This window comes from Hyaena hyaena, unplaced genomic scaffold, assembly GCF_003009895.1.
Source record: "Hyaena hyaena isolate Hyena2069 unplaced genomic scaffold, ASM300989v1 scaffold_459, whole genome shotgun sequence".
Lineage (NCBI taxonomy): Eukaryota > Metazoa > Chordata > Mammalia > Carnivora > Hyaenidae > Hyaena > Hyaena hyaena.
The window spans coordinates 332,713-360,262 of NW_024081093.1; the positions used below are offsets into that span (position 1 = coordinate 332,713).

Sequence of the window (27,550 nt, forward strand, 5' to 3'; positions counted from 1 at the left end):
GTTTGGGTTTTGCTACTAAATAGTTCACGTGACAACTTTCAGTTTCGAGAGCCTGTTGGATTTTGGAATTGCAGAAAGGGTATCGTGGGTTTGTAGGGGATCCCCGGTGTTTGATTTACTCGGTGTTTGAACGATAACCTGTGAGCCTAAGTGTTTTATCCTTAACACCTCTCTCTACGCCCCGCCCCTCTCTCCCTCTCCATACGTTGCCCGAGACCCTGAGACCCCGTCGCTGTCCGCCTCTAGAGATATCCCTGACTAGCAGCCCTGCCCTTGCTTTTAAGACGATCTCCTTAGCAGCCATTACTGAGGATGCAAAATTCTCTGGGCTTCCTTTCAATCTCAGTGTCCTGAAGCCTTCCAGCCAAGCAGAAGCCAGAATCTTAACCCCCCAGTGCCAACATCACCCATCTCCTCTGGTGCTCCTCTCTGGCTTTTTGTGCACATTTGGTCTTGTCGGGAACAGAAACTGGTGCTTGAAAACCTTCCCTCACTTGGGTGGAGGTCGACTTAAAAAGTTAGCAAGTTGGAGAATCCTTACTATCCATACTTGCAAGTATTATTTTCCTTCCTGTCCGTCAAGTAATGTAGCAATTGTATTTAATACCAGATTGAAGAAATCGAGGTATATAAAGAAAAACACAGTTGCTTGTGATTTTTTTTTTTTAAATCAGGAAATGGCTTTAAAATTGTATCAGCAGGTACTAATTGAATAAGCCTGTGGTATATCCACAGGCAGCATACCATGCAGGCATTTATATAAAATGGGCAGGCAGCTTGACCCAGAACATTCTCCAAGGTAATACAGATAAATGAAAAAAGGCTCACATAATGTGCTCCTATTTGTGTCTTTTTAAAAATTTCACATGCACAGAATGTAACATTTTTGGATGGTTACATAAAGTAGAAACATTGAGAAATTGGGAGATTTAAAAAAAAGATTTGCACTTAACATTTTTTTGCAGTAAAATTGCATATATGTTCCCTAAAATTTCTTTATGTAAGATTTTATTTTTAATGAATCTCTACACCCAACGCCAGGTTCAAACTCACAACCCCAACATCGGAGAGTCACGTGCTCTATGGACTGAGCCAGCCAGGGTCCCCCCACCCCCCAATTTTTTTTTTAAGTGCTTCACCCCTCCTTTCCGTCCTCCCTGGCCCCTCCCTGGCCCCTCCCTGGCGGCCTTTCTTATCCGCAGCTGGGTTCTGCTGACTGGGGCTAGTGGCGATTGTGTATGCAGAGGGTCCAGATTCTTTTCTTTCCCCTCTTCCTGGCCCCCAGAGCCCCCAGGTCCCAGACCCCGGGCAGCACGCGGCCAGGAGGGCAGGACAGACCTCTTCCTCAGGCCTGTGGGTTTTGGAGCACTGGCGTTCCGTGTAATTTGCCCCAAATCAAGTAAAACTTGGTTCTGATGTGATTGAGCAGACTTCCTTCAGAATAAATAGCTGGACTCCACTCCTTGAACTTGGTTAAATTGTTTAATTGGCACACACACAGGTGAGGCCGTCCTCCACTTGGTTTCTATCCCGGGTGGTTGGTGATGACCTCTTTTGTCCAGGCCCGAGTCATTTTAAGGGATGTGGAGGGGGAAGAAAAAGCCCTCAAAAACCTAAGTGTACAGCGGTTCCATATTTTGGTTGGGGCGTTTGGATGACCTCCTTTCTGTTCCCATTCCTCAGTGATCTGGGGAGTTGTATTTTAAACTGGAATCACCTTCCCTGGATGCATGGCACTCTAATAGGAGCCCCACGTGTATATGTGCGCGCGCGCTCTCGTTCCTTGTTGGATCACACAGGTAGGATAAAAAGAAGATTCTAGAAGCGCACACACCGTCTTACTCAATAACAGCACTTTATTTTGGTACTGGCCATGGTAAACCTGCCTACTTGGTATTTTTATTTATTTATTTTTCCCGTCACCTCTCTCCTTCCTCTCCCGCTGGGCCCACATTCCTAGGTCTTTGTCTCTGCCTGGTATTTTAGAAATTATGGGAGAGGAAGGCAGTGGGTGGGGCGTTCTGGAAGCTGGGGGCAGGGAAGAGGGTGGTCACTTGCAAGGTCAGAGGTCGAGCCCGCTCCATTCAGCTGGGGCAGCCAGATTGTCGCCAGGCCCGGAGGGGGCGGGGGCGGGTTGGGGGCGTGTCGCGCATCTGCCCAGGAAAAGCCCCTGACAGGCAGCTCCTGGCCCTGGAATTCCCGCCGCCAGAGGTCCGCTCCCTCTCCCCCTTCCGGAGCCACAGTTCATGGCCTCTGCCACAGTTCTGCTCCTTTGGAAGACACGGCTCCCAGTTGATTCTTTCAAAAGAATCTTCGAGCTGTTTCAGAGAGAATTGCACCCCTGTGCACACTTACCTGTTGACTGTTATCACAGTCTCTAAAACTGTGGGTTTTCGACCGTAGAAACTTGCAGGCAGATGAGATGTAGAGCTTCTGAGTAGAGCGTGAAATCCTCCCAGACTTTTAAGCCCAGCTTCAGCTAGACAGTTTATAAAAATCGACCAAATTTTCAGTTTTTGGACAGTGTTCTTTGAAAAATCAATAGCTGATGAATTATAAGCACCACTGGAGCTTGGCTGTTTTACTGGCCCATAGCTTTTTTATTAGCAACCAGCTGGCTGCCCCCCAGGGCCAGCCCCCCCGCCCCCCGCCCCGCGCTGTCCCTGCAGTCCAGGACCGAAATCACAGTGTGTTCTGGGCACAGTCCCGTAAACTGACTCCAGGCAGGATGGCACCCATAGGGGCCCAGAGCCAGGGGCTTTGGGGCACCCTGCTGGGGCTTGTCCGAACCAGGATTTCTTTTCTGGCCACTTCCTCTGCAGAATGCTTTAAAACCTACCATTTGTAAGATGTCTCCTGTATACCACATTATCCAGCTTCCGGATTTAAATTTAATGTTAATTTTGAGAGGGGGGAGGGAGGGAGCACACAGGCAAGCAGGGAAGGGTCAGAGAGAGAGGGAGAGAGCATCGCAAGCAGGTTCTGCACTGTCCGCCCAGTGCCCAGCTTGGGGCCTCAATCCCACGAACTGTGAGATCATGACCTGAGCCGAAATCAAGAGTCGGGCGCTCAACAGATTGCGGCTCTGGGTTTTAAAAACCCAAAAGAACCCCCTTTGTTTGTTGCAGCCACACAGTTGGCACCTCGAGCCTGGCTTCCTTGCTCTGCCCGGAATGGTTTCAGAGGCCTTTTGGTTTCTGGTGTGGAGTCCCCGAGGTAGGGTTACTGGGATTGCAGGGAGGGGGCGGTCCCCCAGGCACCTAGCCGGACTGCTTGTGTTTCACTGATGAGGCCAGTCGGGTCAGGTGACTGGTCCCAGGGCCAGATGGTGCCGGGCTCAGGCTAACAGCCTCAGGTGCTTTCCTGCTCCCTGCAGGTGAGAGCAGTTAGGTCCACCCTGGCCAGTCCACACAGCTGTCCAGAGAAGAGGCGAAGAGGGGATTGCGTAGTGGTTTGGCAGGGGCAGAGAGGACAGAGGGCTCGGGGACCAGCCCCATTCTGATTTGAAGGGAGCCTACAGATGGGAAGATTTTCATACTTCACATGAGCATAGGAGTGACCCCTTCATTCCCAGGACAAATGGAGGGAGCCAAAGGGAAGGGATGAAGGGGAGTTGTTGAATCTGGGTGGGGGAGGGTGGGTTGTTACCACCTCATCTTAGAGACTGTCCAGGAGTTTCCCCCAAGTTTATCCAGTTTAACATCTTTTGGTTCGTATTTAAGGTTAGCTTGGAAATTTTAGCTTTATCAGATTAGAAAGATAAGATCATCTGTAAATGGTGAACCTGCTTTAAAAAGCGACTAGTCTTAGAGGCAAATTGCTGTCCCCAAATTTCAGGCACTCATGGTGGCTGGGGAAGTACTGCACTGGACAAAAGGCCTGGTCCAGTCACAAACCTGATCCCATTTCCCTCCTATAAAATGTGCTGTATCCATTTCTTAGAAATAGGAACGGGGTGTCTGGGTGGTTCAGTCAGTCAAGCATCTGACTTCAGCTCAGGTCATGATCTCAAGGTTCATGAGTTCAAGCCCCATGTCAGGATCTGTCCTGACAGCTCAGAGCCTGGAGCCTGCTTCCAATTCTGTGTCTCCCCCCCTCTCTGCCCCTGCCCCAGTCGCACGCGTGCGCTCTCTCTCTCAATATTAAAATATTTGAAAAAATGGGAACATAATATCCCAAGTCTTTCTAAATGCAGAAGTTCCTTGAGAAGCAGCCTAGCCCACGCAGCAAACCCTGCCCCCCACCGCCCACCTCTGCACCCTCAGCAGGGGCAGGGCAGGCCTGCTTCCCCGAGTGAGCTGTCTGTGGAGACAGTTTCCTAGTAGGCACGCCCTGTGCCAGCATGTTGGCTAGAATCACCCAAAGGGAACAGAAGCAGGTGCTCACTATCACCCAGGCTTCCTTTCGTGTGGATCTCCATCCCAGGAGCACGGCTGCCCTCCCCTCCATCTCTGAGCCCTGTAATGTCCTGTCTGCCCCGGGCCAGGGTCTCCCCTGGATGCCACAGTACTTCAGAGGGTGCTTGGGGCCCCAGTGAAGAGCCAGCACCTGGTCTGTCTGCAGAAGGCCCGCGCTGGCCTCCCTGTTCTGCCCTAGCTTGCTGTGTAGCCCTGAGGCACCTTGACCTTTGGTCTTCATCTGGGGATTAAGCGCATTGTGCCGTGGAAGGTGGCCCAGGGACACTGCTCCCTGCCTGTTGCGTGTGGCCCAGTCGCGCCCAGGTACACCGCACCCGGTGCCAAAGAGCATGCTGAGGGCCCCGCTCCATGGAAGGCCATGGCTCTGGAGCCCCGTTTCTGTGCCAAGGAGCCCTCGTTCTTGAGAGCTCCTCATTTATCAGCAGGTGGAAGTGGTGCCAAGCCTTCTCGCCCTCCCTGCGGGCCAGGCCCTGCGGAGGTGCAGGGCATCATAGAAAGCCGTTCTGTCGACACCTGGCTGCCTCGCAGGGTCATCCTTGGAATGACTTGGCAGGAAGAAGAAAGACAAGAAGCTGGCTGACCTCACTGCTAGCTTTTTGCCTTCGTTCCAGAAGCCTAAGCCCATCACTTGCTGAGTGCCTGGGAGAAGTGGGCACTGTGCTTCGCGCCAAGCGCCTTGATGGGGATGTGGCCTTGAGCTGCCCTGTGAGGGTGGTTGATACTGACTCCTGACTTGTGATTCACACACGCAGAGGGTGCGCTGGCAAGACCCATTTTTCTGGCATATTCTTTCATTCTGGCCACCAATCTCAGACTGGAGACATACAATCTTAGAGCTCTTCTGGGTAATTAATCTGAGATCTAGGAGGATTGATTTGTTTCATCTTTGCCTTTGGAGTGTCTCAATGAAGGTTCTGAATGAAACTGGAGTGGAAAGAGGAGATTTGTTGTCTTTTCCTTGAGGGGGTGAGAAAGGAGGGCACGATGCGCTGGCAGTTGGCTGTCGGGTAGGGGTGTGCTTGCTAAGGGGGAGGGGGTTGGCTGGGGGTCTGGCGCCCACAGAGCGCCCGGTGGCTGTTGCCCTTGCCACTAGTCCCAAGTCTCTCCTTAATGCCTGTCCCTCTCGGCCCCCAGGTGCTGCACCTGTACTGTGACACTTGCTCGGTGCCCATCTGTCGTGAGTGCACAATGGGCCGGCACGGTGGCCACAGCTTCATCTACCTCCAGGAGGCGCTGCAGGACTCGAGGGCGCTGACCATCCAGCTGTTGGCCGACGCGCAGCAGGGCCGTCAGGCGATCCAGGTCAGTTCCCCCCTTCCCTTGCTCTCTGGCACCTAAAACCCTCCTCACCCCCAGTCAGATGGCATGTGTAGCTTAGTGGGCAGGCTCCGGTGTGTGGGGGCCCCAGAACACTGACCGAAACCAGCTCATGTGACATCCATGCAGCAGTAATCCCTCGGGGAGGCAGAGAGGGGCGTGGCCGAAGTTGACTAGCCAGTCAGGGCTTGTTGCCTACACTTAGGCTGCCCTGCCCCCTCCCCATCATCTGCCTGTTCCTCATCCAGCCCCCTCCCCTTATACAGGTGGGCACCAGCATGCCTCAGTTGGGACTGCAGGAAGGCTGGGCCCCAAATGCTTTCCAGACAGATCGCTCTGCTGCTCACATTTATTTCTTTATAGGCAAGACCTAAGTGAGCAACAGAAGTTTAAGATCAGATTCAGAATCTCAAGATTCTTTCCCAAGCGACAAAAAGGCATCTCCTGGGAACTGAGACCCTGGTTTCTATTGAGTCCCCATCCCTTTGGGTTTAGGAAGGGACGTGTGTAACTTTGGGGCATAGAATAGGCCTCTTACTGTCAAGGAACGGCATGCCTGAACTGATTTAAAATCTTGTCTGGTCCAGGAGACAAGGTTATAAGAAAAGAAAAAAATCACGAGATGTTTTCCTTGTCCTGTAGGAAGAGTTTGAAAGTTAGGAAACATTGCTGATCATTGAGCAGAAGTTGAGTGGAAAATTTACATACTTAAGAGTATTTGAATAAGTGAATTCTGTAAAATAAGATCTTTTTTGGGAATGGTAAGGAATTGATCAAAGAAAGGGCAGAAGGAGGTGCCTGAGTGGCTCAGTCAGTTAAGCACCCAACTCTTGATTTCTGCTCAGGTCATGATCTTGCTGTTTGTGAGTTTGAGCCCCACACTGGGCTCTTTATTGACAGTGCAGAGCCTGCTTGAGATTCATTTTCTCTTTCTCTCTCTCTCAAAATAAATAAACTTAAAGTAGGGGCAGAAGGATAGTTCTGGGTAAGCTTCTCAGCAGCTATCACGTTCTGATGAGTGATATTGAAGTAGTCTTTCTGAAGAGTCAGATTATCTGATATTCAAGTCCTGTAATTAGAGGTTTGAGAGTCTGTTTCTGCAGACTAATTCTGACATATTCTTATGCCAGAGTGCCCTGCTTTCTTCTGTATGCCTTCCGAGTGGTTCTTGGTTGCCAGCATCCCCCATCAGTGCCTAGTTCTATTTTATTTCTGTTCTGTTTTGGTGAGCTTGTGTCCCCTGGATGCAGTGGTTTGTGGATTCCCTTTTCATGGCCTTCATTAGTCCATTGCCTTACCCTGCTTGTGTCTCCTGGACTCACACCTGGGGAGCTTAAAGACCTGCTGTGGCTGGGTTCTGTCCTTGGAGATTTGGAACACTCAGGGGTCCTTGAGACATGATTGAGAGAATTGCTGGTGATCTCCACTTTATGGGATCAGCCACTCTGGAAAGAAAAAGGAGTGGTCCTGATTGGCTAGAGGCTTAAGGAGAGATCTATGATTAGAATGATGAAATCTCAGGGAAATGGAAATTTGAGCTTCTCGTGGAGAGGAAAGAGAAGTAGTAGGCAGGAGATTTTGTCTGCCATGCTTAACTCCCTACAGCAAATACAGTCTTCGTTAGCAGACAGTCTGCTGTGTGAGTAATAAAAAGAACCTAGGGTTGAAATTCAAATGTCAATTGGTGCTGCTGAGCTCAATGGGGCATTCTGGGTGGAGGAGCCAAGTGGCAGGTGGCTACTCATTCCTCCTAATAGGAATCTCCAAGATCATGTCCTACATCCTGATGGTGTGGATTGTACCCAGTAGGAAAGGTCAACCATAGCAGTTAAGGGTTTTTGTTTTTTTTTTAAGCCCCTTACATATATGAAGAGTTTGTGATCGCATTACAAATACAGTGTTAACTAAAACTAGGAAACCCTGAAGTTGGTTTAAGAAAAATAATGTGAAACACGTAAAAACTGCATTAAAAATGGTGGAAGTAGAAATAGGCCAAAATGTGAATAGTAACATTTTACTGATTATGGTGAGACTGAGGCAGGTCCCCCCCCACCCTCACCCCCCCGTTTTATGGAGGAAAATGGATATGCAATGAACTGTACATATTTAAAGTGTATGAACATATATACGTTCAGCATGTATTTCACCCATGAAAACAAGACTACATCAAGGTTAGGAGCATGGTTATCACCTGCGGGTGTTTCCTTAAATTCTTTCCATGTCCCCAGGCAATCGTTCATCACCTGTCAGTTTAGGATTGTGTTTGTTTTAATATGGTAGGAAATAAATTTATCTGTAACAGGACTTCACTGTGCTCTCAAACTTGGTTGCTTAAATATGCAAGGCATTAATCTCTTCCATTTAAAAAATTTAGTCTAGAGATGCAGGTAGTCATTGGAGCGTCCTTCAGCTTCACTCCACTGTTCGGAGGGGTTGACGTTCATCCCTTTGGCTACAAATGGCTGCTGGGACTCAAGATACCACATCTATGTTCTGCACAGTTGAAAGGAAATAGGCATGCTCCCGCCTTTTAGAACGATTTCCTAGAAGGCTCCATAACTCACATCAAGTGGTCAGAATCAGTCTCAGGACCGCTTCATTTGTAGGGGAGTTTCTCCTTCCAAGTTTTTATTTAAATTCCAGGTAGTTAACATACAGTGTAATATCAGCTTCAGTTTTAGATGTAGTGATTCATCACTTCACCTACAGCATTCAGTGCTCATCACAAGTGCCCTCCTTAATATCCATCATCTATTTAATCCAATCCCCCCACCTTCTCCCCAGCAACTCTGTTTGTTCTCTATAATTCAGAGTCTGTTTTATGATTTGCTTCTCTTTTCCCCCACATGTTCATCTGTTCTTCCTTAAATTCCACACACGAGTGAAATCATATGGTATTTGTCTTTCTCTGATGTATTTCACTTAGCCTGATACATTCTAGCTCCATCCATGGCAAGATTTCATTCTTTATGGCTGAGTACTATTCCGCTGTGTACATATACACCACATCTTCTTTATTTATTCGTTGCTTGATAGACATTTGGGCTCTTTTCATAGTTTGCCTATCATTGATAATGCTGCTACATATAACATCAGGGTGCACGTATCCCTGCGAATCAGTATTTTTGTATCCTTTGGGTAAATAACCTAGTAGTGCAATTGCTGGATCACAGGGTAGTTCTGTTTTTAATTTTTTGAGGAGCCTCCATACTGTTTTCCAGAGCGGCTGTACCACTTTGCATTCCCACCAACCGTGCAAGAGGGTTCCCCTTTCTCTGAATCTTCCCCAACATCTGCTGTTATTTCCTGTGTTGTTAATTTCAGCCATTTGCAGGGGCGTTTTTATTCAGATTCACTAGAGCTTCTGTTACTTTTCATCCGAGACTGGCATTCAGTGAGTTGTAGTGATAGGGGATGGGTGTTACAGCCCGGCTATCTCTGCCCTCCCTTTTCCTGATTTCCTTTATTGGACTTAGAGTTTCCTACCTGGTTAAAAAAGTAAATACTCTTGATGTTAAACACAAGTGTGATAGATCCTGCACCATTTAGCACAAAAATTAGGAGGACTGAGCTTGACGACTAAGCCTGACTTTTTTAAATTACATAAGTGAAAATGTTGAGTTAACCCAGACTTTCTGGAATACTTTGGTTCCCTGACTTCCGTTTTGTTTGATCACTTGAGTAGACCACGTGCCCTGAAACGTTCCTATATGCTGCAATGGAAAGTCTACTGCAAGGAATGCTGAGGTGGCTACTACTTTATATGAATTTATAGAAACTTATGCAGGAAAGAGGTCAAACAATTTTTTCTGTGACAAATCCGGAAATGGAGGAACAAAATTTAGTCGTTATGCTTAAGATCCCAGATCTCTTCAACCATAAGCCTTGTCTTTTCATCAGTAAGACTGAACAGTCCCTGTGTCCTGAGCACTACCCTGTTCCAGGCACTGAAACGGGCACTTTCTCTAGTACGTGAGGTGTTGGGTGTCGTCCTTTCCATTTGGCAGAGAGAAAATTTTGCTTGAAAGAGATCAAGCACCCCACCCCCCCGGAAGTCATATCAGCAATGAGTAGGGAAATTGTAGTTTGAACCCCAGACTGTCACCTCTCATTTGGGAGGCAGCTGTTCTCATCCCTCCCTTCCCTTCTTGTGCGCGTGCACACAGTGTACACAAATGTGAGAGGCGTGGCTGGACAACGGCCGTGGCCTCATTAGCATTTTCCCCAGGCTGTCTTCTTGGGGAGCATCCGTGGCTGCAGTTGAATGAAGGGAGATGAATAGTCTCAGGGCACCGGGTGGAATATGGATGGATCAGGCTTCAGTGTCCAGGGACCCAGACCTTGGTGCCAGCACTTTGTCTCTTAGCTCTGCCGCTCTCCGTGGCGACCTCATTCTTGCTGTTGAACGCGGAGGGCATACATGGAGATGCCTTCAGTCTTGCACTGTTCCAGCAAGCCGTCCTCAGGGATGTGGTCTCCTGTTTCCTCTCTTCTCCCTGGTCGGGAGAGGTTGGAGCCGCCATTTGTAAAATTGCAGGGAAGAGCCCTTGATGGACCCAGTGTCCTTCATTCCTCCTTGGGCACTGTACCTGGAGGCACTGTGGTCGGAAACGTCCTTTGGGCCAAATGAATGAGCACAAACACATCCCACGAGTCAAGGATACTAGCCAGACCGAATCTGCGGGCAGATTTAAGTTCTTACCCACTTTACACCACCTTTACATGAGTGTCGGAGACCTTATACAATATATCTGAACTCAGTACAACTTGGGACTTGAGTGCTTTCATTTCCTTTCACCAGCTTTTGTATATAAAAGACTTTTAGGAGCTCCATTCCCTTTCTTCAGCCAGGGACATTTATCCATTGTCGAGTTACAAGTGTTGGATGTACAGTTGACCATGAACCACAGTTCTAAGTTACAACTCTGAGAGACTCACTAGTTGTTTGTATTTAGCTAGAGAGACTTAGTGCTAGAAGAAACACCCAGGTGAAAATCCTTCAATTAATTCTATTTAATCCTGTAAAGAGAACTTACTCTGAGAGTCTAGAGTCACCTACAACAGAGGTGCATGAAAGATGCCTGTAGTGTACCTCGTCAATGTGTTAAGGCGATCACTCAATTTTTTAAAAAAAATTTTTTTAGTAGTTTATTTTTGAGACAGAGACAGAATAGGAGTAGGGGAGCGTCAGAGAGGGGGGAACACAGAACGGAAGCAGGCTCCAGGCTCTGAGCTGTCAGCACAGAGCCAGATGCAGGGCTCAAACCCACAAACCGTGAGATCATGACCTGAGCCGAAGTTGGTCGCTTAACCGACTGAGCCACCCAGGTGCCCCCCATCACTCAGTTTTTACTGCATTTTAAAAACCTGTTACTTTACCTTTGACTCTTCCAGAAGTCTAACATTTTGGTCACTTGCGTAATTAGAGGATTTCATAAGGTGCCTGATTCCCCCTGGGGTGGCAGAGATGTCCATAACCAGCATCAAAACACAAGTTGCTCTTCTTGCAAAGAGAAACCTGATTTTTCAGTTAACCTATTGATCACACCCACGACGCCATTGACTGTAATATGCACGTTTATTTTAGATGCACCTCACAAAGGGAAAGCCCCATTGACAGTTTTAAGACGAGTCTTAGTTTCAAAGTATTACATGTGATAAAATTACATTTTAGAGTGAACTACAGTATCTCCTATATGTCCAGTTTTGTGGTCTGTGAGTTTGCGGGTGACATTTGCAAAACCTGTTATTCTGTCAGGGTACTTTAAATAAATACCAGTCATCTGGCCACCCCAGTTTCCCCTAACAGACATCTTCCCTGTGAACCCAGCTGGCCTCCACCTCCTCTGTACGAAGTGACCAGCACCCAAGCGGCACACATTGATTTGCCTGCCCAGATGGAGACCCTCCGCTTTCAGATGTTTGCTTGGATCTGTTAGCATCTAAAAGATAGCATTTTGGGGCACCTGGGTGGCTCAGTCGGTTAAGCATCTACTTCAGCTCATGTAATGATCTCACGGTTCGTGTGTTCGAGCCCTGCGTCAGGCTCTGAGCTGTCAGCTAGCTTAGAGCCTGGAGCCTGTTTCAGAGTCTGTATCTCCCCCTCTCTCTGACTTTCCCCTGTTCATGCTGTCTCTCTCTCATAAATAAATAAAACATTAAAAAATTAAAAAAAAAAAAAAGCATTTTGGGGGAACCTAGGTGTCTCCGTCAGTTAAGCATCTGACTCTTGATGATTTCAGCTCAGGTCCCATGAGATGGAGCCTGGTTGCGATGATCTGTCTCCCTCTCTTTGCCCCTGCCCTACTCATAACATGGTTATGAGCACCCGTTCATTCTCTCTCGAAATAAATGTTTAAGAGATAGCAGTAGGGCCGCCTGGGTGGCTCAGTCATTTGAGTGTCCATCCAACTCCGGCTCAGGTCATGATCTCACGATTGGGGAGTTTGAGGTCCAGTTCCCCTCCCCCCCACCCCCCATCAGGCTCTCCGCTGTCAGCCCAGAGCCTACTTCAGATCCTCCATCTTCCCCTCTTCTCTGCCCTTCCCCTCTCTGCCCCTCCCCTGCTTGCATACATGCTAGTTCTCTTTATTTTAAAAATGAATTTAAAAATGATAACATCTTTCTTCTCAAGCTCCATGCTTGGGTAATTTTCATTTTCCCTCCTTTATTGTAAACCAGATGTTTCTGTTTTTGAAATTTACCCAGACCTTTTACCCGGTCTTTTTCCCCCACCCAACCTGCCTCTTGTTTCCTTCAAATGCCCTGTTTAGATAATGGGAACTAGTTTAGCAGGTCCTGGCCAGCACATCTTGGAATGCAGTGCTTGACTGGACTTTATGTGATTTGGAAAAGAACGCTCCACTTTGTCTCCGCATGTAGGGCTTTTATGCTTCTCGACCCTAGGAGGGATCCTCTCCTTGCACATCTGGGAAATCCCTCAAACTACAGTAAGAGCTTTGTACCCCTTCTGCCGGACTGAAAACTGGAAGAAGCCGTTCTCGTCCTAGAACGGGAATTCCAGACCCAAGGGCCTGCTAGAGGTGTGGCAGGGGCCAGCCTGGCTGGGAGACACAGAGGGGTAAGGGGACAGACACTCCTACCCAGAGAGGGTGGCTGCTGCTTTCTCCTGCAGAAAGTTCTTGCCCTGCAGGAATGTACGCCTGTTACTTCCATTTCTTATGGTTTTTATGGAGAATCAATCAGGATATAAATAGGACATTGGTATAAATAGCAGTTTGCCACCTCTGCTCTCCATTGAGGAAGCTAGGAAGTCTATGGGCAGAGGCTTGGTGGCCCCGGTCACTTATTGACTCGGACACCAGCTAATGATAATTAACACCAGCGCATCTGAAAACAGGGTGCGTGTCTTACTCAGGTCTCCTCTCCACTGTCACTGTGACCCCTTCACACTGGAGCCATGTGGTGCTGCACTGCGGGGCTTCAAACCACATGTCCGGAAGTCGGGAAAAGGGACTTCCTTCTTCCATTTGACTTCCTATCCTTAGCAGCAGCCTTTTTTCACCCTGGCAGCAGAGGTTAGGTCCAGCTGCCAGCTTTTGCCACCCTCAGAACGAGCTGGTCCCTGCTGGGGACCTGTCTCTTCTCCGTGCTCTCCCGGCTCAGGCATGGCAGCTGCTTCCTGTGGCTACTGCCTGCTCTCCTCCTCCAGATGCCCTTTGTCCTGACAGCTCTCCACTTCCGGTTTAACCACATTCTCTACATTCAATCATCTCTGTTTAAGTGTCTGGTCAGGTTTCCCATTTTCTGATCCATTCCAACCGCCTGGACATTTGAAATCGACCACATTCATTATGATTATCTATCTGTGTGTGTGTGCGTTCAGTGGTTGATCAGTCTAATTTTTGATCTTTTGGTAAATTGGATATTTCCGTCTGCTTTAGTTTGTTGGTTACTGTTTCCTAGGGTGGCTATAACAAGTTAACCATAAACTGGTGACTTAAAATGGTAGGAATTTATTCTCGAATGATTCTAGGGCCCAGGAGTCCAAAATCAAGATGTCAGCACGGTGTGCTCCGAAGGCTTTACAGAAGTATCGCTCCTGGCCTTCTCCAAGCTCCTAGTAGTCGCCAGCAGTGCTTGGTTTTCCTTGGTTTGTACCCACATCACTCCTAGTTCCTGTCCCTGTCATCGTGCGGTCTTCCCTCTGCATGTCTGTGTCTTCACGGCCTTGTGTCATGATCAGTCCTTGGATTTGGGACTCTCTCTAGTCCAGCATGCCTGCATCTTAACTTGTCAGCCTGAATTTGAGGGAGACCGTGTATTTTTTATTTATTTATTTTGAGAGAGCGAGCATACAAGTGGGGGTGAGGTAGAGGGGCTGGGACAGAGGATCCGAGGTGGGCTCCTCACTGACCGTAGAGAGCCTGATGCCAGGCTCAGACTCGCAAACCGTGAGATCATGACCTGAGCCAAAGTTAGATGCTTAAGCAACGAGGCGCCCAGGTGACCCTGGGGGAGACAGTATTTAGCCCAATATACTTACCTAGTGCTTTGTTAAATAATGTCTATGGCCGTAGACATTAGCGAGGGTAAAATGTATAGACTGTTCTGCTACCACCAAGTGGCTAGTTTTGTGGCCTATGTAACTAGCACCCCCATTTAGTTCGATACGTAATGACACTTAGTAAGGATGGAACAGAAACATTATGGGAAGGGGTCATTCACTGCCAGTTTCAGGAAGGAGCTGGCATCTGAGCTGGGCTTAAAAATTTAGGGCAAATTTGGAAGAGACTGCATTCCAGGCCATGGATAGTGTATGAGCATTCCAGATCTGCCCGAGTGCCACCTTGGACCAGCTCAGTGCGTCGTTAGGCCTCTCGGGGATTGGGGCAGAGGAGGCCATGAGAATCAGCCACGTCAGCCCAAGGGTGGTTTGGAGCCAGTTGCAATGCGAGTGTGACTTTCATGCCATTGGCGTGTCACCTAGACTCGCGATTAAGGGGGACCATTCATTCCCTGTTGTAAGTGACTGAGTCATGACTATTTAAAGGGAAGCATACTCCTGCAGAGAGGGCTGCTCGTTATTGTTGGGTTCCATTTATGTGACATACCCAGAAGGGACAGCGGGGTGGAGACAGCAGATTATGTGCCTTGGGGGAGAGGGAAAGGAGCTGGAGAAAGTCGGCCTCGGGGGCCTGGAAGTTTCCTTTTGGTGCTGGGAAGTGTTCGGGCTAGAGGATTGTGATGCGTACACAACATGGAAGGTGCTAAGTGCCCCTAGTGGTGCATTTTATGGTCTACAGGTTTTACTGCAATTGAAGAACAAAACTGGGCAGGAAGTGCGAGCAGGCCTAGGTGTGCGGCTGTACCTGTGTGGCGGGAGGCGCGGGGGTGAAGGGAGAGGATGCTGAGGCTCTGCTGCTCGTGTTGGTCAGCTGAGCGCTGTTGACGAGCACGCTGTTCTGCGCTGCTGAGAACTGTTCCTTGGAAGAGCCTGCCTCTTTGTCTCTATGCCCCCCCCCACCCCCCCACAGAAGGCCGGGCACTTGTCCGAGGCCTTGCCACTAGTGACATGTGGAGCTAGAGTTCGAAGCTGCGATCCCTGACTCAGGATGATCAGGCCAGCCGGCCTCAGCCATGTGCGCCCCGTGCTGGAGACCTTTAGTCTAGGGTGCGCTCGTGGGGGGGGGTCCCCCGGGAGCGACTGCTGAGCCCAGACCGGGCTCCAAACCCTTGGTGCTCCTCTGGGCCCCTCCTGATTTGGGAGTCCCACCCTAAGACCTGTTGAGCACCCCCAGCGGTTTGGAATCCCAGATTTCATACCTCAGTATCTCCAAGAAATCCTTGTGGCTTTTTAAGATGCATCATGTAATATTAATATGAATGCTGGGCCTTCTGTCTTGATGAATTTTTCATGAACAGTAATACGTCTGATGAAACCCGGTGCCTTACTGGGGCTGCTGGTACGGGGTGGGGCACGCGGTGGCGCGGGGACAGTCTGGCACGCTGACCCGGCCACAGGGCACACGCGGTTTCCTTGGCAAAGCCGATGGTAGGATCACTTGGCTGGGGCTGGTGGCAGCCGTCCCACCCCTCGCCTGAGGGCCGTGCCAGCCTGTGGGGTCCCCCAGGCAGGGGCAGTAAGGCCAGAAGGTCTGTGGAGGTGTGAGAAATGGCTCGTGTGCCCGGAGCGGCACGCTTCAGGTCTGATGCTCCTTCCCCGTGTTCGGCTGTGTCAGAGCCTCTCTCAATAGTCCTGACGCCCGCTCTACAGGTGCCATTTCCCTCAGAAAGAAGGCTGGCGCTTGCTGGCACCTCCTTCAGTTAGTGTCAGACGGCTGCCGGCCCCTGGCTTGCCTGCTTTCTTCCCAGGGAAGTGGATCGAGTGGGCCGGGGGCCGGGCCGGAACGAGCAGACTCTCGTCTGCTCCTAATACCGTGAGCTTGTTCTTGGTTTTCCAGCTGAGCATCGAGCAGGCACAGACGGTGGCAGAACAGGTGGAGATGAAGGCAAAGGTGGTGCAGTCAGAGGTCAAAGCCGTGACCGCGAGGCACAAGAAGGCCCTGGAGGAGCGGGAGTGTGAGCTGCTGTGGAAGGTAACGGGAGCGTGTGCGCCCTGACCTGGGCCTCCGCGGCTGGCGGCGGGTTTTCAGGGGCCTGCCGCCAAGCCAGGAGGATTCAGCTGTTCGGGCCCAGATCCCAGCCCTGAGTCTAGAAGACGCAGAGGCGTACAAGGAAGGGTGTTGGGAGGAAGATGCGGGGGTCCCTGCAGCATGTGGGGCCACCTGAGCACAGAAGCCACTGGAAGCCTTCTCCAAAATAGTCAGGTACCCAGAACTGGAAGGAAGCCCACATTCTACGTGAGGCAGACACCATATTTTGCATTGCATTTTCCATTTAGTTGGCTCAAAACGAATTGCTTTCTGGCTCTGCTGACCTCTCCGGGGATATGACGCAGTGGCCTTTGCATGAGAGTAGAAGAATCCTCAGGTAGAAAAAGTCTTCCGATTTTTTTACAGAGGCACCTTTGTGGGCCTGGCGTGGTTTTCAGACTCTTATGCACCCATGGTCTGCCAGGCGCATGCCACCCACGGATGTTAATTATAACTGAAAGGGGCCCACTCCCTGCAACCCGAGAGCTGTCTGGGGAGCCCTGCTACAGACTTGCTCTTCGGGATTTGCTGATGAAAAGGCCTTTGTGAGAAGGAGTTTCTGCAGATTTCACCTTAGGTGCCCTCCCTGCTGTGAGGCGGACTCCTGGCCTCTCCCTAAAGGCAGGGCTCCTTCAGGGGGCTTGGGAAGCAGGCTTTTCGTCTTAGAGAAGCAGAGTTGGAAGAAGAGTCCGTCTCTGTCCCATTTGTCTTTCCTTTTTGTTGGTATGCCCCCCCCAGCCTTGTGGGACCCCCCCTCCACTCTCCCTCACCGATTACAGACTTTTCTGCCCCCCCCCCCCCCCCCCCCCCCCCCCCCCCCCCCCNCCCACTTTGCTGCCTGTCTCTGCCCTGGTACCTCTTTGTTATCCAACGTCTCACTTTCTTGCATCACGCACTCCTGAAGGTACTGGAGGGCCAGGTGACCCAGTTCTGTACGTCTAGATGCCTTTCTCCTCCCTTGTGGCTTTCAGATTTCCAAGGGATTTGTCTGCCTTGGGGGATTAGCTACAGCCACCTTGTTGAGGGATCCAAACCAGAGCCCAGAGGTTTGGCCCAGTGCAGAACGAAAGGACGAAGCTTCTCTTTGATCCGTCCCCACACATGTCCTGCTTCCAGAGTGGGCAGCTGGAAAATCAAGAAGGGGTCAAAAATCGCATCCTTGCCCCCACCAAGGGAAGAGCTGACTGAAATCCCGGCCTCCCCACCAGTGGACCCTTGTTCTAAAATCGACTTTCTGTGGTATTCTCATCAGTAGAGCTCTCAGAAGTCATGATTCGCTCTGCTGAATGGCACGAATCAGCTAGGTGACTCCTTTATTTGCTTCACAGGGGAAATCACCTTAAATTGGTGGACTTTTACTGATTTGATGGCCCCCCTCCCCCAATGGAGAAGTAGCTTTCGTTCATTGGTCAGGCAGAACCCCACATTCCCAATTAGCGGCTCTGAGAGCCTCTGAAGCGGGATTCTGTTTTGCAGGTCAGATTTCAGGTTCGTAGATTACAGCAATTTAAACTTAAAGGGCTCCTTTGGAAATAATACAGGCCAGTGGTTTCCAGAGACTTAACTATTATCTCCAAATTTGGGGCGAGGGGCCTTCAGGCGCTCTGAAGACCGAAAACATCCCCAGATGGGATGTGTGGCAGGCAGGTGGGGTGTGTGTGTGCGTGTGCGTGCACGCGCACAGGTTGTAATCTTCAATCAGGTTCTCTCCACATACAGACTCTCCTCCTCTTGGGGGCGGGGGCCGGGGCGGTAGAGAGGGAGAAATCTTTGAAGCGATTGCAGGCTCTTGGCCTCAGGTCCCCTGGGAAGTCCTGCTGCTGAGGGCAAGGACCATACCCTCTCCTGGCCATCACACACTCCTGGTGCCCAGCACAAAGCAGGTGCTTCCTAAGCATTTGTCATGTAGCTTTTATCTTTTTTGATTTCTAAGTTAACGGGAATAATAAAAGGACTCCATGTATCCGTTACCCAGATTTACTGATTATTTTACATTTTGACCCACTTTTCGCCATTGTCTCTGTGTGTATCCGTCAGTGATTGGAGCGAGAGTGAGTTGGCATGTTGTAGACAGGATGCCGCTTTGCCCCTAAACACTTCTGTGTGTGTGTTTCCTCTGAGCAAGGGCTTTCTCTTACATCATCCCAGTTCCTCAGAATCCTGGTGTTCAGTCTCTAAACCATGCCGTTGTCTAATCCCTTGTTCACCAGTGCTGTTTTGTGGGGTGTTTTTGTTTAACTTTTCTTAAAATTTTTTTATTTATTTTTGAGAGAGAGCACAAGTGGGGGAGGGTCAGAGAGAGAGGGAGACACAGAATCCAAAGCAGGCTCCAGGCTCTGAGCTGTCAGCACAGAACCCGACGCGGGGCTCAAACCCACGAACCGTGAGTTCACGACCTGAGCCGAAGTGAGATGTTTCACAGACTGAGCCACCCAGCCGCCTCTTGTTTTTGTTTGAGAGAGCACATGAGCGGGAAGGGGCGGAGGGAGGGAGAGAAACAAGGAGGGAGGCAGGCTCCATGCCTAACCTGAGCCGAAATCAAGAGTCGCATGTTTAACGGACGGAGCCCCCAGGTTCCCCCAGCGCAGTTTTAGTAGTGGTGACCCCGCGGCCGCCCGGGGTCCTGCGCTGTGAAGCCCTCGTACTCTGGAACATTCCCTCGGCCTCCCTCTGTCCTGGCAATTTAGCCGCTTCTGAGGAGCACAGACGGGCCAGTGGTTCACGCAGACTGCGCGGCGTGGGTCCGCGGGGTCCGCGCCGGGCGGCGTGGCGCTGCCTGGCCTGCTTCAAAGCCGCCGCCCTCTGTCCCCGCAGGTGGAGAAGATCCGCCAGGTGAAGGCCAAGTCCCTGTACCTGCAGGTGGAGAAGCTGCGGCAGAGCCTCAACAAGCTGGAGAGCACAGTCAGTGCGGTGCAGCAGGTGCTGGAGGAAGGGCGGGCGCTGGACGTGCTTCTGGCCCGCGACCGCATGCTGGCGCAGGTGCAGGAGCTGAAGAGCGTGCGCGGCCTCCTGCAGCCCCAGGAGGACGACCGCGTCACCTTCACGCCCCCGGACCAGGCCCTGTACCTCGCCATCAAGTCCTTCGGCTTCGTCAGCAGCGGGGCCTTCGCGCCGCTCACCAAGGCCACCGGCGACGGCCTCAAGCGGGCCCTGCAGGGCAAGGTGGCCTCCTTCACCGTCATCGGCTACGACCACGACGGCGAGCCTCGCCTCTCCGGAGGCGACCTGATGTCGGCGGTGGTCCTGGGCCCCGACGGCAACCTCTTCGGCGCCGAGGTGAGCGACCAGCAGAACGGGACATACGTGGTGAGCTACCGGCCGCAGCTGGAGGGCGAGCACCTGGTGTCGGTCACCATGTGCAACCAGCACATCGAGAACAGCCCCTTCAAGGTGGTGGTCAAGTCGGGCCGCAGCTATGTGGGCATCGGGCTCCCGGGCCTGAGCTTCGGCAGCGAGGGCGACAGAGATGGCAAGCTGTGCCGCCCGTGGGGCGTGAGCGTGGACAAGGAGGGCTACATCGTCGTGGCCGACCGCAGCAACAACCGCATCCAGGTGTTCAAGCCGTGCGGCGCCTTCCACCACAAGTTCGGCACCCTGGGCTCCCGGCCCGGGCAGTTCGACCGGCCAGCCGGCGTGGCCTGCGACGCCTCCCGCAGGATTGTGGTGGCCGACAAGGACAATCATCGCATCCAGGTCTTCACGTTCGAGGGCCAGTTCCTGCTCAAGTTCGGCGAGAAGGGAACCAAAAACGGGCAGTTCAACTACCCTTGGGACGTGGCGGTGAACCCAGAGGGCAAGATCCTGGTCTCGGACACCCGCAACCACCGCGTCCAGCTGTTTGGGCCCGACGGCGTCTTCCTGAATAAGTACGGCTTCGAGGGGGCTCTCTGGAAGCACTTTGACTCCCCCCGGGGTGTGGCCTTTAACCACGAGGGCCACCTGGTGGTGACCGACTTCAACAACCACCGGCTCCTGGTCATCCACCCCGACTGCCAGTCGGCGCGCTTCCTAGGCTCCGAGGGCACGGGCAACGGGCAGTTCCTGCGGCCCCAGGGCGTGGCTGTGGACCAGGAGGGGCGCATCATCGTGGCCGACTCCAGGAACCACCGCGTGCAGATGTTCGAGTCCAACGGCAGCTTCCTGTGCAAGTTCGGCGCCCAGGGCAGCGGCTTCGGGCAGATGGACCGGCCCTCGGGCATCGCCGTCACGCCCGACGGGATGATCGTGGTGGTGGACTTCGGCAACAACCGGATCCTGGTCTTCTAATCGCGTTCTCCAGGCTCCCGTGCGCGGGGTGTGCGTGCGTCTCTCTCTCTCTCCCTCTCTCTCTCTTTCTCTCTCCTTTGGAATTTCAAAGAAAAAACCGTCTCAGGGAAATTTTCTTTTTTTCTTTTGTTTAAAGAGAACAAGAAGAGTACAACGTTGCTTACGTCCTACCTCATCTTTATTTTTTTTACAGATGAATGTACTTCTCCTTTCTGCAGGGATTGAGCCTGTGACGTGATATTTTCTATCTACCTCATAGATCTTTACATTTCCTTCTCCAGCAGGCGCTCTGCCCTCCTCCCCACCCTCACTCAGCGGAGTTCGCGATTCCCCCCCACCCTCCGTGGGGCGTGATCTGCACAAGCCTGGCGTCTCTGGCTGGGGGTGGGTACTGGATGTGTGTGGTGGGGTGTATTCTATAGATTGAGCCAAGGAAACATGAAAAAAACTACTAAGTAAAAAAAAAAAAAAAACTATAAAATGTGGAAAAATAAGATTTAAAATGTGTAATTATAGAGTATCTGTGTTCTCGAGAATACTATGTTTTTGGGGATTAGATTGTGTTGTGTGATCTCGATCTTTTTGGGCAACTTTCATTTTAATTTTCGTTTTTTTTTTTTTTTTTTTAAATGCTGCAACAGAGAACTTTTCTGTGTTCTCCTTTTATACCTCAGCGTATTCAGCATCTTTTCTTACTCCTAGAAAATGTGGATGTGGCTGTGGCTTGCTAGCCAAGAAAAGCAGACTCTTCTATTCATATTTTAGGGGATGTGATCTGTGCTTCTTTTAAGGGATGGTGGGTACAGGTGCATGTTTGTGAGGCTCTGGCACCACCATCTAAAGAAACATTTTTTTCACGCCTTGGTTTCTAAAAAATAGATGTAGCTTAGGATTTTTGATTATACGTATTCTCAAAAGTTAAGTATTTGTAGTTGGCTGTTGGTTATAAAGTTCAGTGGAAGGAAAGGAGAAAATCAACCTCGTTCTCAGAAAGAGGGCATCCGACCCACCCACCCATGGACTTGAGTGCAGGCGGGCGCTGAGGTGGTCCACAGGGAGCGTGGGAAAGAAACAGGCTATCCCCGAACTCCGAGGGAGGGTGGAGGTCAGTCCCGACCCCGGCTTGAATGTCGTTCCTGTTAATGCTAGGTGTTTCTTTTCCTCAGAAGAGTAGGCAAAGGAATGAACTTTTACTTTTAAAAGCACAATTTTTTTCCTGCTTGGGAAGTTCAGGGAAATAGAATGTTGAACGTCACATGGGAGGGGCCCATCAGGCGTCCTCTGCCTGGGCCACTTGTGCAGAGCCGTCTGCCTCCGAGCCGTGCCGTGCCATGGGACCCTGTGGTTAACGCAAACCTTTCCCCCAAAGGCCTTTGAATGTAAAGGATCTGTAAACCAAATCGCCCCCTCCCCAAGATGTAGGATGTACTACCTTTTGTGCAACCCCTCTCTCGGTACCAAAGAATGAACGTTTGAGCCAGGCTCCCGCTTGCGGGACTGTGGAATGGTGTCCGTCACTTTACAGGGTTGGGTAGTTGGAAGCTGGACGCAGGCACAGGGCCCTGCGCGGCTGGGCATTATCTGTCTCTCACGTGGAAAGTAGGTGTAGCTGATGTTCTGCTCGTGAGAACCTGCATGGGACCCAGCGTCCCCCCCAAATCTTGAGTAAGAACCACATTCCGGAGTGGTGCACCTCGGGCAGGAGGCGCCCCCCGAGGACAGGGGCTTACGGGGACGCCCCTTGTTGAAGCGGAAGGGCTGCCGGGTCAGGGTCTGTTCCTGTGGTAAGAGAAATGCCCCTTGCAACGTGGACAGAGTTTTTTTAAATGAACAGAATGAGCAAACACACATGGAACGACTCATTTTCCTTGTTCCGGGAGGAAGAGGAGGCTCTAGGGGCAGCGCAGCAAAGCCAATCTGTTGCTTTCCTATCCAGCCCTGCTGGACACCACTTTCCGGAGACCCTGGGTCTTCCTTGCTGCTTTAGCGCTAGGATTTCCGAATGACCAAAATGGGGGAAAACTCACTGCGTAAAGGAGAGCCGCATGCAATAAAGGATCCCAAAATCGGAAAGTAGCATCCGTCTGCTGCCTCCCAGCTGCTGTGTTTCCGGGAAGGGGGGGTGGGGGGGGGCAGGCGTCAGGAAATCCTGTTTTGGAAAGCTGCCTTTATTGAAGCATCTGATCTTGAATCCTTCCCCAGTTTCTATTCAGTTGCCTTTTATTTGCCCCTAGATTCTAAGTTCTTTGGTAAAGAGTTTGTAGAGTTAAAACATTTTTATTGTTTATTTTGGAATAACTTGGTGCTGATCTTCCTCCCTCCGCCCCCTCCCATCCCCACCATCCAACAAACCACCCTTTAAACACCAAAGACAACTGGCTTTAAACGCTCATGAAACTTGATTTGAAGAAACGGGTCTTGGAAATCCTTAGAAACGTTCTCGGGAACCTGGGATGAGTTACTTCAGGTAGCCACTACCTCCGATTCTCCCGTCTGTACTCCGATCTGCCCTTCCCAGGGCCTCCGTACGTGATGGGGGACTCGCGGGACCCGAGTTGAGAGCGTGTCTCGGTGAATAGCGGTGATGCAAAACTGCGGAGTCAGCATTTCTCTGGATTTGGTTGTAAAGCCAGGGTTGCCACACAGGACTGAAATGATCAGGTCTCAGTTAATAGACTGGCCAGTTTGCAGGCTCAAAGCTAGTAGGTCCTCCCCCGAAATGAGTGTGGAGCTGCGGGGTGCTGCCTCATGCCCCCCCGCTCCAGTGGCCCATCTCCTTATCTTCCTGCACCCAGAACTGGGCATCACTGCCATTTGAGAAACGTGGTCACACGTGGGAAGCTTTTGTTTTTAAAACACTGACCCTCTGTGGCTGCCCATGATGGAGTCCTGCTCCACTGGGACTGTGCGAAGCACTTTGGAGTGTGTCTGATGTACGAGGTGAGATACTCCAAATCAAAGAAAGAGGAGAGAAGCCAATGCTTGGAACTCTAGTGTGAGTGAGGCCATTGAAAAGAAGGGTTTTTAACTGGATACCTCCTGCCCGTTCTGAGGTGATGCCAGGGTAGGTTGGAATGGGTTCAAGGAGAGAAGTCTTGAACACAATGAAAAGATTTGGTCATGGGTGCTGGGAGGGAGGAAGGAGTATAAACTGTTGCTGAGTAAGTGTGCTGTTCAGACAATAATCCCTATGTTTATCTCTGGTCTGGGGGGTCAGGGTGACGTGGGGTGGAAGGTCGGTGTGTGCGCGGAGATGCTGATTGGTTTTGGGTGTGTACGCTTGGGTATTGAGGTGGCTGAAGGAAACTAAATAACCCGTGGCTGAAACCCACTCTTGGTTGACAGAGTTAACATTTCAAAAGTGTTAGTCTTTAAGAGGGAAAAATATTTTTTTGTAAACTCGGCCGCGAGATGCAATGCTGTCGCCGAAGCCTGTGCTGTGGTGTGGCTGACGGGTGGCCCCCCGGGCAGTACCCAGGTGCCCGGACTCCTTGAGTGCTGGATGCCCTTTAAGTCTGACTTACCTGGGGAAACACCTAAAAGGGCACCATAAACAATCTGAACTGTGTGTTGGGCCAAAAGAGTTGCCAGAGGTGCGGCACTTGGTGATGGAGTTAGAAGAGAATGGCTTGATTTGGGCTCATTCTGTTTCGTTCTAGTTAAGCCAAAGCTTAATGATTTCAGGAGGGAATTCTTTTTCAGGCTCGAAGTGGCAGAGTACTGTTTGAATGGGTGCTGTCTTCCTCTTCGGGAGACTTCTACAGTTGCTGTGTTCTGGTAGATAGTGAAAGCTATGCCAAAGTTCTATCTAGGCTTGTGTTTCTGTTTAAAAACAAAAATCTGATGGTGCCAAAAAAGTACTTAGGGTATTTATTAAAAACACTGCTCTCCTTGATTCTCCAACAGTCCGGGGCTGTATAAAAGTCAAACACTTCATACTCCGTGTGACGATCTCCAAAAGCTCTCTCTGGCTTCCTGCTGGCCAGCGGCGCAGGACCTAAATACTCTTCAACCCCACACCATTCGCTTTTCTTTAGTTTCTACCTCACTTTTGATGAAAGTCACCTACCTCATGTTCGCATCTAATGGGTCTCTAAAAGCATAGTATTAATCTGCGGGGGGGAGGGGGCAGGGGGAGTGGGGAGCTACCTCTGGAAGAGAGGGTTCTCCTAAACCCAGAACTGGTTTCTCCCAGGAGAAATGTTTGACCTTGAGAAAAAAACCTTGAAACCAAATACTCCTGTACTCGGGCAAATGTAGTCCTAAATCCCAAGCATGACCTAACCCAATCTGGCCTTCCCGCCCCACTAGAAGTTAGGCACACCATTACCTTGTCGCTCAGTGTTATGAAACTACTGGGTCACCTGACCTGTTTGAGGACTGAACTGCAAATAAAGACCTTTAGGTCTCTTTTTCTCTTGAAGAGAAAGACATTTTATTTGTATTTTGAATGTCTGCAAACCTACCCTTTTAGGAGCAATTCTAAGGCTCTAGTTGTTGGAAACCTCAGATATTTGAAGGGAACAAGAATCCTTTAGCCTCCCTGATCGAACGCGTACCTTTCCTGGACATTGCAGCAGTCACTGCTGTGCTAAACAGTGACCGGGTCGAGTGTGTGTTCCTCTCTTGTTTTGCATTCATTTTTTTTTTTGTTTCTCTACCAAAGGTAACACGTTGACGGGTTGTTCTTTCCTTTGTTTTTTTTTTTTTTGTTTTTTTTTTAAATACTTGATGAAGTTAAAAGCACATTACCACGGCATACTGTATTGCCCCTCCGCCTCTCTTCTTACCCTGGTTTGATTTTTTTGCTTTGGTTGGAAGAGAGGGTCCCAGGATCACTGTAATTACTGCGAATTGGGCTTAAACATGTCATGGTGGAGAAATACCTCAGTGATGTCTATTTTTAAAATTGATCTTACGGGTTAACAAGCCAGCCTGGTGGGATGCTCTCTGTCATCACTTAACCAGTAATGGTTCTAAAAGTTTTGTGTCTCCACACGGTCTTAGACCTCCTTTTAATGATTGTATTAACTTACAAGCTCAGGTAGTATTTTCCTTACGGCTCTGTCTCGGGGCACACTAACTGAATGTTAGCGCGCGTAGCAAAGCGTTTACTTTCTTTAACCAGCTCTGTGGTAGTTCATGTTTCGTAGCCGTCTGCGTAGTGGTTTTTCTTCAGAGGAAGATTTTTTTCACGTTTCTGGGATGTTCTTGTTTCTAGGGTGGTAAGGTTTCTTTCCTCCCCCCACCCCATTCTTTTCCCTTAAAATCAATGCAGGTGAGAGGGTGGGTGGTGGGTGAGGGATGTTGTTTTTAAATTAGCATGTTAGTTGTAATTGGGTGGGTGGGAGGGCAGTTTGTTTCTTAAATGAATCTTGCTTAATACTGTCCATGAGCTGTCATGCCCGGTCAGCAAAATAATTAAGTGTAGGACACAGAACTTTCTGTTTGGTGAAAAAGGTTGAATGGAGAGTTGGGGAAATTAACATGGGCGTGTGGCCAGATGTTATAAACCTTGTTAAAAAAAAAAAAGTTTTGTTTTTTTTTTTGGTCCAAGGCAGACCTGATGAGAGGGGTGCGTGCCACCAGAGTCACTCCCCAGGTCCCAGAATCCATCCTGCAAGCCTGTCTGGGGTGCTGCCTTTTGACACTTTCTAGAACGGGCATGGCAGTGGTGGTGAAGATCCCAATTAAGTGAAGAATGGGGAAGCAGAGGTTTCCCCCCAAACCTTTAAAGTGGGTTGTTGGATTTTTTTTTGTTTTGTTTTGTTCGAGGTGGGGTTTCCCACCCTCTCAATTTTTACTTTTGAATCTTAAGAGGTTCCCCTGCAGCCGCAGGCATGACGGGCAACGAGCGGGGGAAGAACCAATGGGAAAACGGGCGAAAGCTTGTGTGTTAGCTAACAGGGCTTCTGAATGTACCGCTGTGGTCCACAGAGAAGGCTGGAGAAGGTAGCAAGGAGATGCCGTATCAGCTACTGCAGCCTTAAAACAAAGTTGGTGTCTCTTTGGACTTTAAAATTGTTCCTATGCAGCTTATTTTATTTTTGTTTAATCAAATAAACAAGAGGGTTTTTCCATGGAAATCTGTGTCTGTGTGGTCCTTGAATCCAGAATGAAGAAGGGTGCAGGGATTGCGCCTCTCTGGAGGGGAAGGAGCTGCCCTCAGGCTGGACTGGGTCCACGCAGGGTTTTCAAAAAAGGTGGATCCCGGCATCTTTCTTAAAGAGGGAATGGGAGGGAGCCCAGGTGTTCTCACACCTGGACTTGAGGGTCCTGGAGGTGGGATCTGGCAGCCCCAGGGCTACCTTCTTAGGGCTGAGTGGATGTGCCTGTGACCACAGTTGCCCTTTTGCACACATGCCACTGCCCTGGGGGTGGGGTACAGCCTCCGTCTGGGACGGTGGGGACCAGCTTCGGGGGCCAAGCTTGGCCCCGAGGAAGAAGTGGGCAGCTCACCCGTGTGGCCCGTTGCTCACAGGGGACCATACATAGACGCCAGACAGATAAAGACCTCTTTTGGGCTCAGCGTGTTGACAGCTCGCTCGGAGAGTTCGTTTTTCATTGGAACTACGCGCTCCCCAACTTGCCTCACCTGTTGATTGTGTCTTCGCAAACAGCCAAGGCTTGCCCTTTGGATGGAGTTGAGCAGGGCTCCCCTGTGTTCCTTAGGATTCCTCCCATCCCGGGCCCCTTTCCTGCTGTGAGGAGAGTTCACAGGCGTCCGACTGTGGCGGGGTGTTCCCCTTGTTCAAGTGCCTGCCATACGGAATCTCTGCCCTTCCTGTCACGTGGCCCCGTGTTGGCAGCGAGCATTGGAAGGGTGTTTGCGGGGGGCTCTATTGGCTGAGTCCCCAACTTCAGCTCAGGTCACAACATAACGGTTTGTGAGTTTGAGCTCCGCGTCAGGCACTGTGCTGTCGGCTCAGAGCC

At 50.5% G+C, this 27,550-nt stretch overlaps 1 protein-coding gene across 1 annotated transcript in view; it reads left to right on the forward strand.

Moving 5' to 3' along the window:
- TRIM71 (tripartite motif containing 71) overlaps nt 1-26,703 on the forward strand; it is a 62,138-nt gene extending 35,435 nt beyond the window's left edge. The window contains exons 2-4 of the mRNA XM_039253736.1: nt 5,553-5,720; nt 16,160-16,294; nt 19,166-26,703. Of these exons, the coding sequence (XP_039109667.1) occupies nt 5,553-5,720; nt 16,160-16,294; nt 19,166-20,617 (1,755 nt within the window). The 3' untranslated portion in view covers nt 20,618-26,703. The remainder of the gene's footprint in view (nt 1-5,552; nt 5,721-16,159; nt 16,295-19,165) is intronic.
- The last annotated feature ends 847 nt before the right edge of the window (nt 26,704-27,550 follow it).